The sequence below is a fragment of the Pelobates fuscus genome, chromosome 5 (genome assembly GCF_036172605.1).
Source record: "Pelobates fuscus isolate aPelFus1 chromosome 5, aPelFus1.pri, whole genome shotgun sequence".
NCBI lineage: Eukaryota > Metazoa > Chordata > Amphibia > Anura > Pelobatidae > Pelobates > Pelobates fuscus.
The window spans coordinates 383492258-383506357 of NC_086321.1; the positions used below are offsets into that span (position 1 = coordinate 383492258).

The 14100-nt window shown below is 42.1% G+C and overlaps 1 protein-coding gene across 2 annotated transcripts in view; it reads right to left on the bottom strand.

Moving 5' to 3' along the window:
- The window catches only part of ABCA5 (ATP binding cassette subfamily A member 5), a 115892-nt gene that overhangs the window by 47137 nt on the left and 54655 nt on the right, over positions 1–14100 (bottom strand). For both annotated transcript variants that reach the window (XM_063456358.1, XM_063456357.1), the window contains exon 13: positions 5310–5485. In XM_063456358.1, the coding sequence (XP_063312428.1) occupies positions 5310–5485 (176 nt within the window). The remainder of the gene's footprint in view (positions 1–5309; positions 5486–14100) is intronic.

The following is a 14100-nucleotide window of genomic DNA, read 5'->3' on the forward strand; positions in this document are numbered from 1 at the left end:
GAGATGTGTGCACTGAATGGAAGCTGCAGGACAGCCCGGTACGCTCTAAAAGCCCCATAGTAATCCCAGACATCACAATAATTGTAAATAGGAGGGCGGAATTGGAAGGTGCATGGTTATGCCATAAGCAACCTACAGTCAGGTCCATAAATATTGGGACATCAACACAGTTCTAATCTTTTTGGCTTTATACACCAACACAATGGGTTTGAAATGAACAAGATGTGCTTTAACTACAGACTTTCAGCTTTAATTTGAGGGTATTTACATCCAAATCAGGTGAACAGTGTAGGAATTACAACAGTTTGTATATGTGCCTCCCACTTTTTGAGGGACCAAAAGTAATGGGACAGATTAACAGTCATAAATCAAACTTTCACTTTTTAATACATGGTTGCAAATCCTTTGCAGTCAATTACAGCCTGAAGTCTGGAATGCATAGACATCCCCAGACACTGGGTTTCATCACTGGTGATGCTCTGCCAGGCCTCTACTGCAACTGTCTTCAGTTCCTGCTTGTTCTTGGGGCATTTTCCCCTCAGTTTTGTCTTCATCAAATGAAATGCATGCTCAATCACATTCAGGTCAGGTGATTGACTTGGCCATTGCATAACATTCCACTTATTTCCCTTAAAAAACTCTTTGGTTGCTTTTGCAGTATGCTTCGGGTCATTGTCCATCTGCACTGTGAAGCGCCGTCCAATGAGTTCTGAAGCATTTGGCTGAATATGAGCAGATAATATTGCCTGAAACACTTCAGAATTCGTCCTGCTGCTTTTGTCAGCAGTCACATCATCAATAAATACAAGAGTTCAATAAATACAAGAGTTTCATTGGCAGCCATACATGCCCACACCATGACACTACCACCACCATGCTGCACTGATGAGGTGGTATGCTTTGGATCACGAGCAGTTCCTTTCCTTCTCCATACTCTTCTCTTCCCATCACTCTGGTACAAGTTGATCTTGGTCTCATCTGTCCATAGGATGTTGTTCCAGAACTGTGAAGGCTTTTTTAGATGTTGTTTGGCAAACTCTAATCTGGCCTTCCTGTTTTTGAGGCTCACTAATGGTTTACATCTTGTGGTGAACCCTCTGTATTCACTCTGGTGAAGTCTTCTCTTGATTGTTGACTTTGACACACATACACCTACCTCCTGGAGAGTGTTATTGATCTGGCCAACTGTTGTGAAGGGTGGTTTCTTCACCAGGGAATTAATTCTTCGGTCATCCACCACAGTTGTTTTCCGTGGTCTTCCGGGTTTTTTGGTGTTGCTGAGCTCACCGGTGCGTTCTTTCTTTTTAAGGATGTTCCAAACAGTTGATTTGGCCACACCTAAAGTTTTTGCTCTCTCTCTGATGGGTTTGTTTTGTTTTTTCAGCCTAATGATGGCTTGCTTCACTGATAGTGCCCCCTCTTTGGATCTCATATTGAGAGTTGACAGCAACAGATTACAAATGCAAATAGCACACTTGAAATGAACTCTGGACCTTTTATCTGCTCCTTGTAAATGGGATAATGAGGGAATAACACACACCTGGCCATGGAACAGCTGAGGAGCCAGTTGTCCCATTACTTTTGGTCCCTTGAAAAGTGGGAGGCACATATACAAACTGTTGTAATTCCTACACCGTTCACCTGATTTGGATGTAAATACCCTCAAATTAAAGCTGAAAGTCTGCAGTTAAAGCACATATTGTTCATTTCAAGTCCATTGTGGAGGTGTATAGAGCCAAGAATATTAGAATTGTGTCGATGTCCCAATACTTATGGACCTGACTGTATTAAAACCCAGAGCAGTTGAGCGGTCATTGCTAGTTATTCTGTGCTATTGCAGGGAGCACTTGGATGTGTATTCACATTTGATTCTCCTGGTACCTGACCATTGCTGCCTGGATACTTGGCCTTATGGAAATGTTAGACTTTGCCATCGGCTTGGGATCCTTTATTTCTCACCATGACCCCAGTGGGTACTAACCAGCGTGACTCCAGTGGGTACTAACCAGCGTGACCCCAGTGGGTACTAACCAGCGTGACCTATGTCCAAACACAATCTAAGACAAACTGTGAAAACTGATCAAGCAGAATTGTGAAGAAATCAATATATGTTTAATCTGCCTCTTACTGCCAGGTGGATATATTTAATCTGCCTCTTACTGCCAGGTGGATATATTTAATCTGCTGCTAACCTCCAGGTGGATATATTTAATCTGCCGCTAACCTCCAGGTGGATATATTTAATCTGCCGCTAACCTCCAGGTGGATATATTTAATCTGCCGCTAACCTCCAGGTGGATATATTTAATCTGCCTCTTACCGCCAGGTGGATATATTTAATCTGCCTCTTACCGCCAGGTGGATATATTTAATCTGCCGCTAACCTCCAGGTGGATATATTTAATCTGCCGCTAACCTCCAGGTGGATATATTTAATCTGCCGCTAACCTCCAGGTGGATATATTTAATCTGCCGCTAACCTCCAGGTGGATATATTTAATCTGCCTCTTACCGCCAGGTGGATATATTTAATCTGCCTCTTACCGCCAGGTGGATATATTTAATCTGCCGCTAACCTCCAGGTGGATATATTTAATCTGCCGCTAACCTCCAGGTGGATATATTTAATCTGCCGCTAACCTCCAGGTGGATATATTTAATCTGCCGCTAACCTCCAGGTGGATATATTTAATCTGCCTCTAACCTCCAGGTGGATATATTTAATCTGCCGCTAACCGCCAGGTGGATATATTTAATCTGCCTCTAACCGCCAGGTGGATATATTTAATCTGCCTCTTACCGCCAGGTGGATATATTTAATCTGCTGCTAACCTCCAGGTGGATATATTTAATCTGCCTCTTACCGCCAGGTGGATATATTTAATCTGCCGCTAACCTCCAGGTGGATATATTTAATCTGCCGCTAACCTCCAGGTGGATATATTTAATCTGCCGCTAACCTCCAGGTGGATATATTTAATCTGCTGCTAACCGCCAGGTGGATATATTTAATCTGCCGCTAACCTCCAGGTGGATATATTTAATCTGCTGCTAACCGCCAGGTGGATATATTTAATCTGCCGCTAACCGCCAGGTGGATATATTTAATCTGCCTCTTACCGCCAGGTGGATATATTTAATCTGCCTCTTACCGCCAGGTGGATATATTTAATCTGCCGCTAACCGCCAGGTGGATATATTTAATCTGCCTCTTACCACCAGGTGGATATATTTAATCTGCCTCTTACCGCCAGGTGGATATATTTAATCTGCCGCTAACCGCCAGGTGGATATATTTAATCTGCCGCTAACCTCCAGGTGGATATATTTAATCTGCCGCTAACCTCCAGGTGGATATATTTAATCTGCCGCTAACCTCCAGGTGGATATATTTAATCTGCCTCTTACCGCCAGGTGGATATATTTAATCTGCCTCTTACCGCCAGGTGGATATATTTAATCTGCCGCTAACCTCCAGGTGGATATATTTAATCTGCCGCTAACCTCCAGGTGGATATATTTAATCTGCCGCTAACCTCCAGGTGGATATATTTAATCTGCCGCTAACCTCCAGGTGGATATATTTAATCTGCCTCTTACCGCCAGGTGGATATATTTAATCTGCCTCTTACCGCCAGGTGGATATATTTAATCTGCCGCTAACCTCCAGGTGGATATATTTAATCTGCTGCTAACCTCCAGGTGGATATATTTAATCTGCCGCTAACCGCCAGGTGGATATATTTAATCTGCCGCTAACCTCCAGGTGGATATATTTAATCTGCCTCTTACCGCCAGGTGGATATATTTAATCTGCCGCTAACCTCCAGGTGGATATATTTAATCTGCCTCTTACCGCCAGGTGGATATATTTAATCTGCCTCTTACCGCCAGGTGGATATATTTAATCTGCCGCTAACCTCCAGGTGAATATATTTAATCTGCCGCTAACCTCCAGGTGAATATATTTAATCTGCCGCTAACCTCCAGGTGGATATATTTAATCTGCCGCTAACCTCCAGGTGGATATATTTAATCTGCCTCTTACCGCCAGGTGGATATATTTAATCTGCCTCTTACCGCCAGGTGGATATATTTAAATCTGCCTCTTACCGCCAGGTGGATATATTTAAATCTGCCGCTAACCTCCAGGTGGATATATTTAATCTGCCTCTAACCGCCAGGTGGATATATTTAATCTGCCTCTAACCGCCAGGTGGATATATTTAATCTGCCTCTAACCGCCAGGTGGATATATTTAATCTGCCGCTAACCGCCAGGTGGATATATTTAATCTGCCGCTAACCGCCAGGTGGATATATTTAATCTGCCTCTTACCGCCAGGTGGATATATTTAATCTGCCGCTAACCGCCAGGTGGATATATTTAATCTGCCGCTAACCTCCAGGTGGATATATTTAATCTGCCGCTAACCTCCAGGTGGATATATTTAATCTGCCTCTAAACTCCAGGTGGATATATTTAATCTGCCTCTAACCTCCAGGTGGATATATTTAATCTGCCGCTAACCTCCAGGTGGATATATTTAATCTGCCGCTAACCTCCAGGTGAATATATTTAATCTGCCGCTAACCTCCAGGTGGATATATTTAATCTGCCTCTTACCGCCAGGTGGATATATTTAATCTGCCTCTTACCGCCAGGTGGATATATTTAATCTGCCGCTAACCTCCAGGTGGATATATTTAATCTGCCTCTAACCTCCAGGTGGATATATTTAATCTGCCGCTAACCTCCAGGTGGATATATTTAATCTGCCGCTAACCTCCAGGTGGATATATTTAATCTGCCTCTTACCGCCAGGTGGATATATTTAATCTGCCGCTAACCTCCAGGTGGATATATTTAATCTGCCTCTTACCGCCAGGTGGATATATTTAATCTGCCTCTTACCGCCAGGTGGATATATTTAATCTGCCGCTAACCTCCAGGTGGATATATTTAATCTGCCTCTAACCTCCAGGTGGATATATTTAATCTGCCGCTAACCTCCAGGTGGATATATTTAATCTGCCGCTAACCTCCAGGTGAATATATTTACTCTGCCGCTAACCTCCAGGTGAATATATTTAAACCATTCAACCTGAAATATGTATTTTAAAATGTCCCTAAAGGTCATAGACTGCGGTCAATATTAATGCCTTACAGCCCTGATATATACATCCTTTTAATTACATGAACAATTAGATAATACGGCCTCACTCAATGCCACAATAATTAAATGATAGAAATGCAGGGAACAGTGTTTTGGGGTGGTGAGGTCTACGTCTATGATAACAGTCTCGGACCTCTTGCTCTCTTGTCTTCTCAGGTAGACCTCTTAATGAAGCAAAGATGGAGAGATTCTCTTCCACAGTGAGAACGTCAAAATGGACATCGTGCTGCTGGCATATTCCGGTGACTTTCCTCGCCTCCAGTATCTCATCGATGTCCGTTATCCTGTGTCCATAAAGAGTAGCAAACCCTAAAAAGAAAAAAAATGCGAGTTAGACATGAAAGGATTAGTCATGGACGTGTGAATTTTAACTAATCCATTGTAAATTTAAAGGGGAATTCACATGTTCAGACAAAATATCTATGAATTGGAAAATACCAGTTATCGATGTTTTCAGCTTAGCGATCCTGAAGCCAAACTGAACACCTGCAAATTTACTAAATTGTAAGGAATAGGATTTTTGGTTGGATGTTAAACAGAATAGAGATGGAATCCACGTTACACTTTTAGTTTCCGTGAAACTGGCAATATTCAAGAAGAGGACTAAAAAGTGACTTTTTAGCACTAAACACTTTATTCGGCTACTGACTTTACAAACATTTAAGTTTGCTGCAAATTTCTACTGAACTACAGAACAGACTTTATTTTTTGTGATAATCCACTATTTATATCAATTTGGCAGGAACGTAACTGAAAAACAGAAAACCCGTCTGCAAAGTTAAGGGTAAAATAGGTGAAGGGAAATAAGGGGATTTTTTGGAAATGGAATCTTAGGTTCAAGGTAAGAACACGCCGTGTTACAGAGAGATTACAGAACCGGATAATAATGGAAACGGATTCCCAGGATCAGGGTAAGAACACGCCGTGTTACAGAGAGTTTACAGAACCGGACAATAATGGAAACGGATTCCCAGGATCAGGGTAAGAACACGTCATGTTATAGAGAGATTACTTCCAGCGCCCCAGTGTTTTGATAACATGAGTTGGGATGTTGACACTGGAGGCTGTGGACGCGGCTCCTATACGAAAGGAGTGCCCTGAGTAGTTGGCTGCGTTGAGGCCCAGTTGTGTGAGCAAGGACCTGACGTAGGTCATGAAGGTTGTAGTGGTGAGTACTGAACCTTGTAGCTGTAGTAATGGTTGTGAGGGCAGTAAGTTATGATGCTGTATGTAGGATCAAGAACCCTGACGGGACACCATCTGTTGTGCGTGGGATAGTACGGAACGTTTACGGGTATGTGCTGACAGGTTTTGGAGTGAGGTAAAGTCAGGATGTAATGATCCATATGTTTTGTCAAGTGGAAATAGAGGAGGAAAGGAGTAGTTTGGGTCGTGGAGGTTGTAGTGAATTCTCTAGGTCTTAGAAATCCATAGAAAGCCATGTATATTGCGGTTTTGATGATAGAATTTGTATTGGTGTCAAACGGTTTTAAGTCAAGCAGGTTAGACAATGCATTAAAGATATGGTTATCTATGGGTAGCCTCTGGGCTGTATGTGTGGGTTCTGATTTCTGAATACCTCTGAGTATGGTCTTAATCTGGTGAGAGGCCATGAAACTGTTGTTATTTTGGTGTAAGATTAGCATGTGGTGTTGAATGCCAGTGAGATAGAGTTTGATGGTGTTATGACATTTTAAGTTTAAGGTGGCAAAAGGAACCAAACCCCAAAAAAGATGTCATAACAAATGGTTGCATGATGCTATGTTCCAGAAGGAATCTTTTGAATAGTGTGAAAGCTCTGTTGTATGTTTTGTGTGTATTGTTTGAAAGTGCCAATTGGGACAATGTCCTGCTATGCTGCATGATGGTTTCTAGTCCAGTATGAGTTGTTGAAATGTTGGAGTGATGGTGGCTGCCAACCAAGTGAGTTTCCTCAGAAATCTCATGATCGTAAGGGATTTGGAACGACCTTTGTTGATGATGTGACAGGTTGCCTGGTTGTCTGAGTAACAACACACTGGCATATTAGCCCATAAATGACCCCATGCTACGGCAGCCGCCACGATGGGATAGATCTCAAAAAGAGCTGAGGTAGTGGAAAAACCTTCCAAATCCTCAACTGCTGAAGGCCAGCTGCCCCAAAGCCATTCGTTCCCAAAAATTGCAGCAAAACCAGTGGTAGATGCCGCATCTGACCAAATGGTAGGAGATGAGTCAGTCAATTGAGGGAGGAACATACTTTTACCATTCCAAGTGGATAAAAATCTCTTCCACCTGTTTAGATATGCTGTAGCTTGGGTATCTAAGGACAACCTGTGTGTGTCATGTAGGAAAAGATGCAATAGTCGTGATATAAAGGAGCGGCCTTGAGGTATGATGCGCATAGCAAAATTTAGTGATCCCAGCAGGGACTGTAGCTCTTTGCGGTTGCAAGTACCGAGCTGAAGGTAGCTGTTTATGTAAGTGAGAATATTCACTATCTTATCGTGTGGTAGGCTCGCTTGCATTGTGGCGGAGTCTAATTGGATACCCAGAAAAGTGATAACCGTGTCTGGCCCCTCTGTTTTCTTAGGGGAGATAGGTACACCTAGTTGCTCAAATAGCTTAGTGGTAGCTTTGAGACTAGTAGGAGGGGAAGTGTTCTCCTCAACCAGTAGGAAATCGTCCAGGTAATGTAATACCATAGGGAATCTGGCTATGTTCAATAATAACCAGCATAATGCTTTGGCAAATGTGTCAAAAATAGCTGGGCTACTTTTGGACCCAAAAGTTAACCGGGAGAAAAAATTGTAGTTCCCAGACCACTTGATGCCATGCAGGTGCCACAGTGTGGGGTGGATTGGTAGTAATTTAAAGGCGTTAGTAATGTCGGTCTTACTGAGCCAGGCTCCAACCCCTGCTTGTATGATAGCGGTAATGGCGTGATGTATGGTGGTGTATTGCAGGGAGAATTCCTCAGAGGGGATGAGGGAATTAAGACTGGGGTTGGCCGATGAGTGGGGTGCCGATAAGTCAATGATGACTATGTTTTTGGGAAGATTTCCCTGTAACAATACCAATGGGGTTAGTGCGCCATTCTATAAATGGAGGAGTTTTGAAAGGCCCCAATACGAAGCCCTCAGCCACTTCTTGAGCTATGAGGGTGTCAACCGCTGTGGGGTTGTGTTGGGCGGATTGTAGATTAGGGCATTCCAGAGTTCCGGCTGGTATGTGTAGGATACCTGTATGGAAGCCTTCTGTTAAACCAGAGATAAGAAAGTCCACTAGGTGTCTAGATGGGTGCTGAGACATAAATGCAGTGAATACTGGCATATTAATGGACGTTAGGTAAGGCTTGGAATACATTTTATTTGGACACATGGTCTTTGCATGTGCCCTAAAACATTTTGAACAGACATGCAATAGTCTACATCCGCTGTAATTACAAGACCCAACATTGAAATTGTTACATATCTGGGACTTGCCCAGAAACTTGATTGGGCGTCCCAGTTTGTCTCTTGACAACTTCTCTGGAACCCCAGAGGAACTAGCTCCTTGCGTGGAGGCATGTTCGTCTGCCGTGTTGGGACAAAAATTTGTAGTATGGGCTGTGGAGGAGCAGTATGCACAAGCCGGTAGTTCTTAGACCTGCAAAGTGTCTGCAAAAAATGACGGTATCAATCCTTCCCCAGTTGGATCGTGTTCCGTACTGGGAGAAGGCTCCAGACACTTTTGTAGAAAAAGACCTATGGTAGTCATAGAAGGCTGAACCACCATATTTGTTGCCCAGGTCTACCAGCTTGTGCATATAGAGATCAAACTCCTCTCTTCTGTTGGGATAGACCGCACAGATGACATCCCTGTAAATACCAAAGGCTAGTACAAATTCAGGGATAGTCAGTTTCCTGTTTAGGAGGGCATCCCTAGACCTGACAACAACAGATACATCATCATAAGCATACGTCTTATTCTCAACAATATCCTGGGAGGCAATCAACAGGGAAGCCAGGTTGACGTATTTACCTTCCAGGATATCCTTTTTATGTGTTCAGGTATCATATGAGCCGGGCTAACTTCCTGGTCATCCAGGGTGATGGCTGGAGCAACTAATGCGGGTGGCCCTGCTAGAGTAAGGGCCGTGGTGACCGACTAAAGTTTCTCCAGCCTGGAGTTGACCTTGCTCATGGACGCCATGAGTGAGGATAACATGGCATGTATGTCTCCTGGGTTGGACTGGCTAGGTCCTTCCCCGGCATCCATGTTATTTGTAGATGTGCGTAGCAGTTTGAAAAGTTCTTTCCTTGCTGTAGCGGGGTAGGGGATTTGTCGTGTACTCAATTCCATGGTTATACGCGGGATCGTCCAGTATCTGATCGATGCTGGACTAGCTAGCTCTCCTTGTGTGGGAGTGACAGTTCTAGCCGGGGTGCTAGGCAGGGAGAAATCCTCTACCCCTTCCTGAGACATACTATAAACAAAACAATTAATTAGTATATGAAACCACCAAATTGTACTGGCAGGCTAGCTAGGCCGGATGGCGAAAACATTATACTTGTTTGGTGACAGATGAGGCCCTGCTAATTGCCAAGCGGCTTGAGAGGCTCTATCTATGCGTTGGCGCGAGGGGTTATTGAGGCCACTCGTAGTGGCAGGAGTTTTAGGCCTCTCGGTGACTGTAAGACAGAAAACAGGGGAAGGGAGTGACAGGTAAGGTCCTCTCTATGCAACATGCGAGGTGGCTAGCTAACGTGTGGCCCGATGGGCGTTTGCCTCTGAAATGTTTGAGGTGGGGTGTTGGCCTTGTGGTACCACTAACTGATGGCGACTGCCAAGACGGGGTAAATACCTATTGGGAAGCCTGTGACCCTATTGCCAGCACTCTAACCTAGGGGGACGAAATGAAATGTATGGTAGAATACCATATGAGCAGGTGTACGTACCTGGTAGTATGACAAATTCACAGGAAAAAAACGTGTGGAGCAAATATATATAAGCTTGACAGCCTGAAATGGGTAAAATAGTAGTATGATGAGTGTGGATTGTTGGAAAGAAAACAAACAAACAGACGTATAGCCTGTAGCATCAATGTTTTAAGGTTTGCTTGCGTATGATTGCAAATAAAATGTTGATACTATGCAATAGATATGTGTTACTCAGAAATGTTGTCATGGCTTTAATAAGACATCTGAGGCAGGCCGTGGCCTATGTACCAACAACATATGTGTTATATAATAATGGTGTGTAAGGGAAACATAAAATGTAAGTTATATATATATGTATATTACTGTGCAGGAAACGTATGATTGGTTGGATCAGCACGTGTGATTCAACCCGAGTATGCATGAAAAGGAATTAAATCCTTATGTGTCATGGCTAACAACAAAGAAATGAGGCCTGTAACGTAGGCTGATTAATTGTAATGAAATGGATAATTTATGAAAAACTCCTGTAAGCGTGGGAGTCCAATGATCCATACAGAAATGTTAGCTGGTTTCATGCACTTGATGTAATAAGTGATACCTTAAAATAGCAATGAACATGGTCTGTCTATTCAAACAAGCAACTATTTAACCGAATGTATATACATGAAATGTAACTCACAAAACAGATCTATGTGAATACATAGCAGAATAACCAAATCTAGTATGAAGGGAACCAGAAGTTAGCATGAATAGCTTAACCGTATGCACTTTAATGCGAACAGCAATCGTGCATGAATATGACATGAATAAGTGCCGAACGGAAAACATAACCGAAATGACAATCGTTTAAATGAAGCAAGGGAAAACAGTTTGTGCGAAATGATCGCTTCTCTAATACGCATGATTTAGCCGAACAATTTGTAAGAAATGAAGCCGCGAGAAAGGGTATGTAATGCAACTGTGCAGAGAAAACCGTAAAGCGAGGACCCGTGCTGTACCGTGCGCCGTGGGAACCGATCCTGGCGTGACAGGTAGGTCTAACTTACGGTTTAGGAGTCCCTGGGACGCGATCTACGACGAAGACCCGGGTAAGAAGCTGGACGGACGGAAAAGGCCTGTAAGAGGATTCCTGGACACAGCTTGCCGCGGAGAAACTCGTGGATAAGAAAACCAAGATGGCGTCTGAGAGAACCCGGAAGTAAATCCTCATTCAACGCTGACCTCGAACGGTAAGGAGCAAGGTAAGGGGAGTGCCTTAAGTAGGCTAGGGGTAGCAAACCAGCACCTCCCACAAATCCAGGCAAAATTGCCTTAATACATATATAAATTATGATGAAAAAAATGTAACAAAAAAAAAAAAAACCACACACACACACTTTTTCAAACTTTGACCCCCAAAATCTGTTACGCATCTACAACCGCCAAAAAGCACCCATGATAACTAGTTTATACATTTTGTCCTGATTTTAGAAATAGCCAATGTTAACATGTTCTTAGCTTTTTTGGAAAGTTATAGGGCTATAAGTACAAGTAGCAATTTGCCATTTCCAAACCATTTTATTTTTCTTAAAAATTAACGCAAGTCACTTATCTTTCAGGAATCCCAGAAAAAACGCTTCACACACACACACATATTTTTTTTTTTTTTTTTTAAAGAAGACAACCCAAGGTATTAAACTTATTTTGGCTCTTCATTTTACCACCAATCTCTGCCAAATTAAAAAAATAAATAATTGGTGATTTTTTTTTTACACACATAGCAATTTAAGAATACATGTACGGGGAACTTTAAGGAGTACTGCCAAAGAACATCCCGATATGTGTTCAGCAACATCTCCTCAGTGATACCCCCCCCAGGTGTGTCGGGTTCTCCGGGGGCTAAAAGACCTTATTTGGAGGGTGCGCATTCCAGTTTTCCAACTTGCAATTTTCACAGCTTGTCATCATGCACCCATGTCCTATTTGGTACATTTTTGAAGCCGGCCAATGTAATTCACCCCCATCAAACCATAAATTTTTGAAAATTAGGCAACCCAGGGTATTCAATATCGGGTATGTCCAGTCTTTTTTAGTAGCCACTTAGTCACAAACACTGGCCAAACTTAGCGTTTATATTTGTTTGTGTGTTGAAAATGCAAAAAAACTATTATGAACGCTAACTTTGGCCAGTGTTTGTGACTAAGTGGCTACTAAAAAAGACTGACATACCCCATTTGCAATACCTTGGGTTGTCTTCTTTTGCAAATGGTATGCGCCATCATGGGGGTAATTTTCATTCCTGGGCTACCATATGCTCTCAAAGGCAACATAGCCATCTGGCAAATTTCAATGTGAAAAAACAGCCTTATATTTAACCCTGTAACATTCATAAATGGTATAAAACCTGAACATGGGGGGGTACTGTTATACCCGGGAGACTTTGCTGAACACAAATAGGAGTGTTTCAAAACAGTAAAACATATTACAACAATGATATCAGTGAACGTACCATTTGTGTGTGAAAAATGCAAAAAACTTCACTTTCACTTAAAATATCATCTCTGTGATAGGTTTTACTGTTTTGAAACACTAATATTTGTATTCAGTGAAGTCTCCCGAGTAAAACAGTACCCCCCCCCCATGTACAGGTTTTATGGTGTATTGGAGAGTTACAGGGTTAAATACAGTGCTAGCAAATTAAATTCTCTGGACTTGCTTCCTGGGTTGTCAGGCAGGTCCCTCAAATTGCAATTAATAAAATTACTTAATTATGTAAAAATATTACATAAATTTGCATGTAGAATTTATACATATTTAAATATTTGAAGTCTACGTGTCGATTTATGAAGTTATTTATGTAATTATGTATATGGACAGATGTATATTTCCCGACTTTACGAACTAATTAGTTCATAAAGTGAGAACTAATTTCCCATAGACACAATGTAATAAACACGGGTTCCGTTCCTGACCAACAAATCTTACCATTGAAAACCTAAATTATTAAGTATAAATACAGAACGAAAGCATAGCAAATACATGTATGTTGTAGGAATTTTAAAGGCATGCATACCATACTGAAATCGTTAAATTATCATCAATCCTCATACTATTCAATGAAGAGACATGCTGCACCTCTCTTAAACCCTCATGCTTATTCATTGTCTTCATTATCAGCTTCCCCCTTTCCTTTATCACTTTTCTTTTACTCCTTTTTTATTTTTACAGCTCTCAAACTCTCCTTCTCCTCTCTTACTTTCAAGCTTGCATCTCTTGTTTAGCACTTTTCTGTTACTCCTTTTATTTTTACAGCTCTCAAACGTTCTTCCTTCTCCCCTTTTTCAGCCCTCCTCCTGCTCCTTACTATTGCTGCCTGCCAAAACATGGCACAATGGTAAACACACATACACAGACAGCTATGCCAGACACACACAGACACAGACAGCAATGGCAAACACACATACAGCTATGTCAGACACACACAGACAAATCAAGTCAAATCTATACCCAATAGCACACAGTGCAATCATATTACAGGATATGTAATGTATGCCCATGAAAGCACAAAAAGAATACAGTACAATCTAAACCTGTTTTTTAGACTTCCCTTTATCTTCAGGAACGGTGTTCCTGATCCTCATCTCTCTTCAAGTCTACTCCTGATCACAAATTCCTCGTCTTCTCTTCTTGTTTGTGCTCCAAAGCACTCCTCGGTCCTGATCCGTGGACCACTGACACAAAATGGAGGTGAAACAAAATGGCGGCACATCCAGAAAAAAGCTCATAAAGTTGGGAGTTCATAAAGCGAGAGCTTCTTAAAGTGAGAAATGCCTGTATATATAAATTCATTCTAAGTGTATTTTGATATAAATATATAAATTAATATCATAATACTGTTAGCATAAAATTACATATATACATTAAAAAAAATAAAAAAAATTCACCCTCGAGGCACTCGGCACAGGCAGAGCATCGGAAGCCTGCCTGATGGCTTCCGATGCTCTGCCTCACTGCTGGACTCAACGTGGAGCAAACCGGAAGTGA